The following is a 588-nucleotide window of genomic DNA, read 5'->3' as shown; positions in this document are numbered from 1 at the left end:
CCTTTAATTTCGCTCTGCCGAACTAATAAATAAACTAATAAATAAACTAAAAAACTAAACCGAACTGACCGTGTTGAGCCCAACGAACACACCTGACCCGTTTTATTTGTTAACTTATTAACTCCGAGCAGTTAGCTGACGTTAACCTACCTGTCTTCATGAGTGGAGCTGTCATACTTTACGCTTGCTCTTAAGTGCGATCGCATAAATTATTACAAACGACCATAATAAGAGTTTTTTATTTTTTGACAAACCGAAAATCCAAAAACAAACCGGGATTCTCGTCCTTTAAAAATGACGTAGCTAATACGTCAAATCTGTGCGCGCATGTCGATGTTCCCTTCAAAGATACATGTTTCCCCTCCTCCGTCAATGAAATTGTGCTTTAAATGATCTTTACTCCGACTAAATACCAAATAAAACTGTACAAATCCAACTTACGTTAACTTTATTTAGAGAATGTAACACAAATATGAAATATTTGTGCAAAGTTTTTCAAAAATATTCAACGTAAATTAAAAGTTGGACTGCAAATAAATTTTTATCTTTTGCACTCACAACTTCAGTGGTTGTGTATAACAACCATAC

General features: G+C 34.5%; 1 protein-coding gene across 1 annotated transcript in view; it reads right to left on the bottom strand.

Moving 5' to 3' along the window:
* The window catches only part of LOC106511985 (protein angel homolog 2), a gene marked incomplete at its 3' end in the record, with an annotated part of 3,817 nt that extends 3,522 nt beyond the window's left edge, over window positions 1–295 (bottom strand). Inside the window, 1 exon segment of the mRNA XM_014000693.1 lies at window positions 151–295. Coding sequence (XP_013856147.1) covers window positions 151–206 — 56 coding nt within the window.
* Between the last annotated feature and the right edge of the window lie 293 nt (window positions 296–588).

The sequence above is a fragment of the Austrofundulus limnaeus genome, unplaced genomic scaffold (assembly GCF_001266775.1).
Source record: "Austrofundulus limnaeus strain Quisiro unplaced genomic scaffold, Austrofundulus_limnaeus-1.0 Scaffold3768, whole genome shotgun sequence".
Taxonomy (NCBI): domain Eukaryota; kingdom Metazoa; phylum Chordata; class Actinopteri; order Cyprinodontiformes; family Rivulidae; genus Austrofundulus; species Austrofundulus limnaeus.
This window is presented reverse-complemented; position numbering and strand designations above follow the sequence as displayed.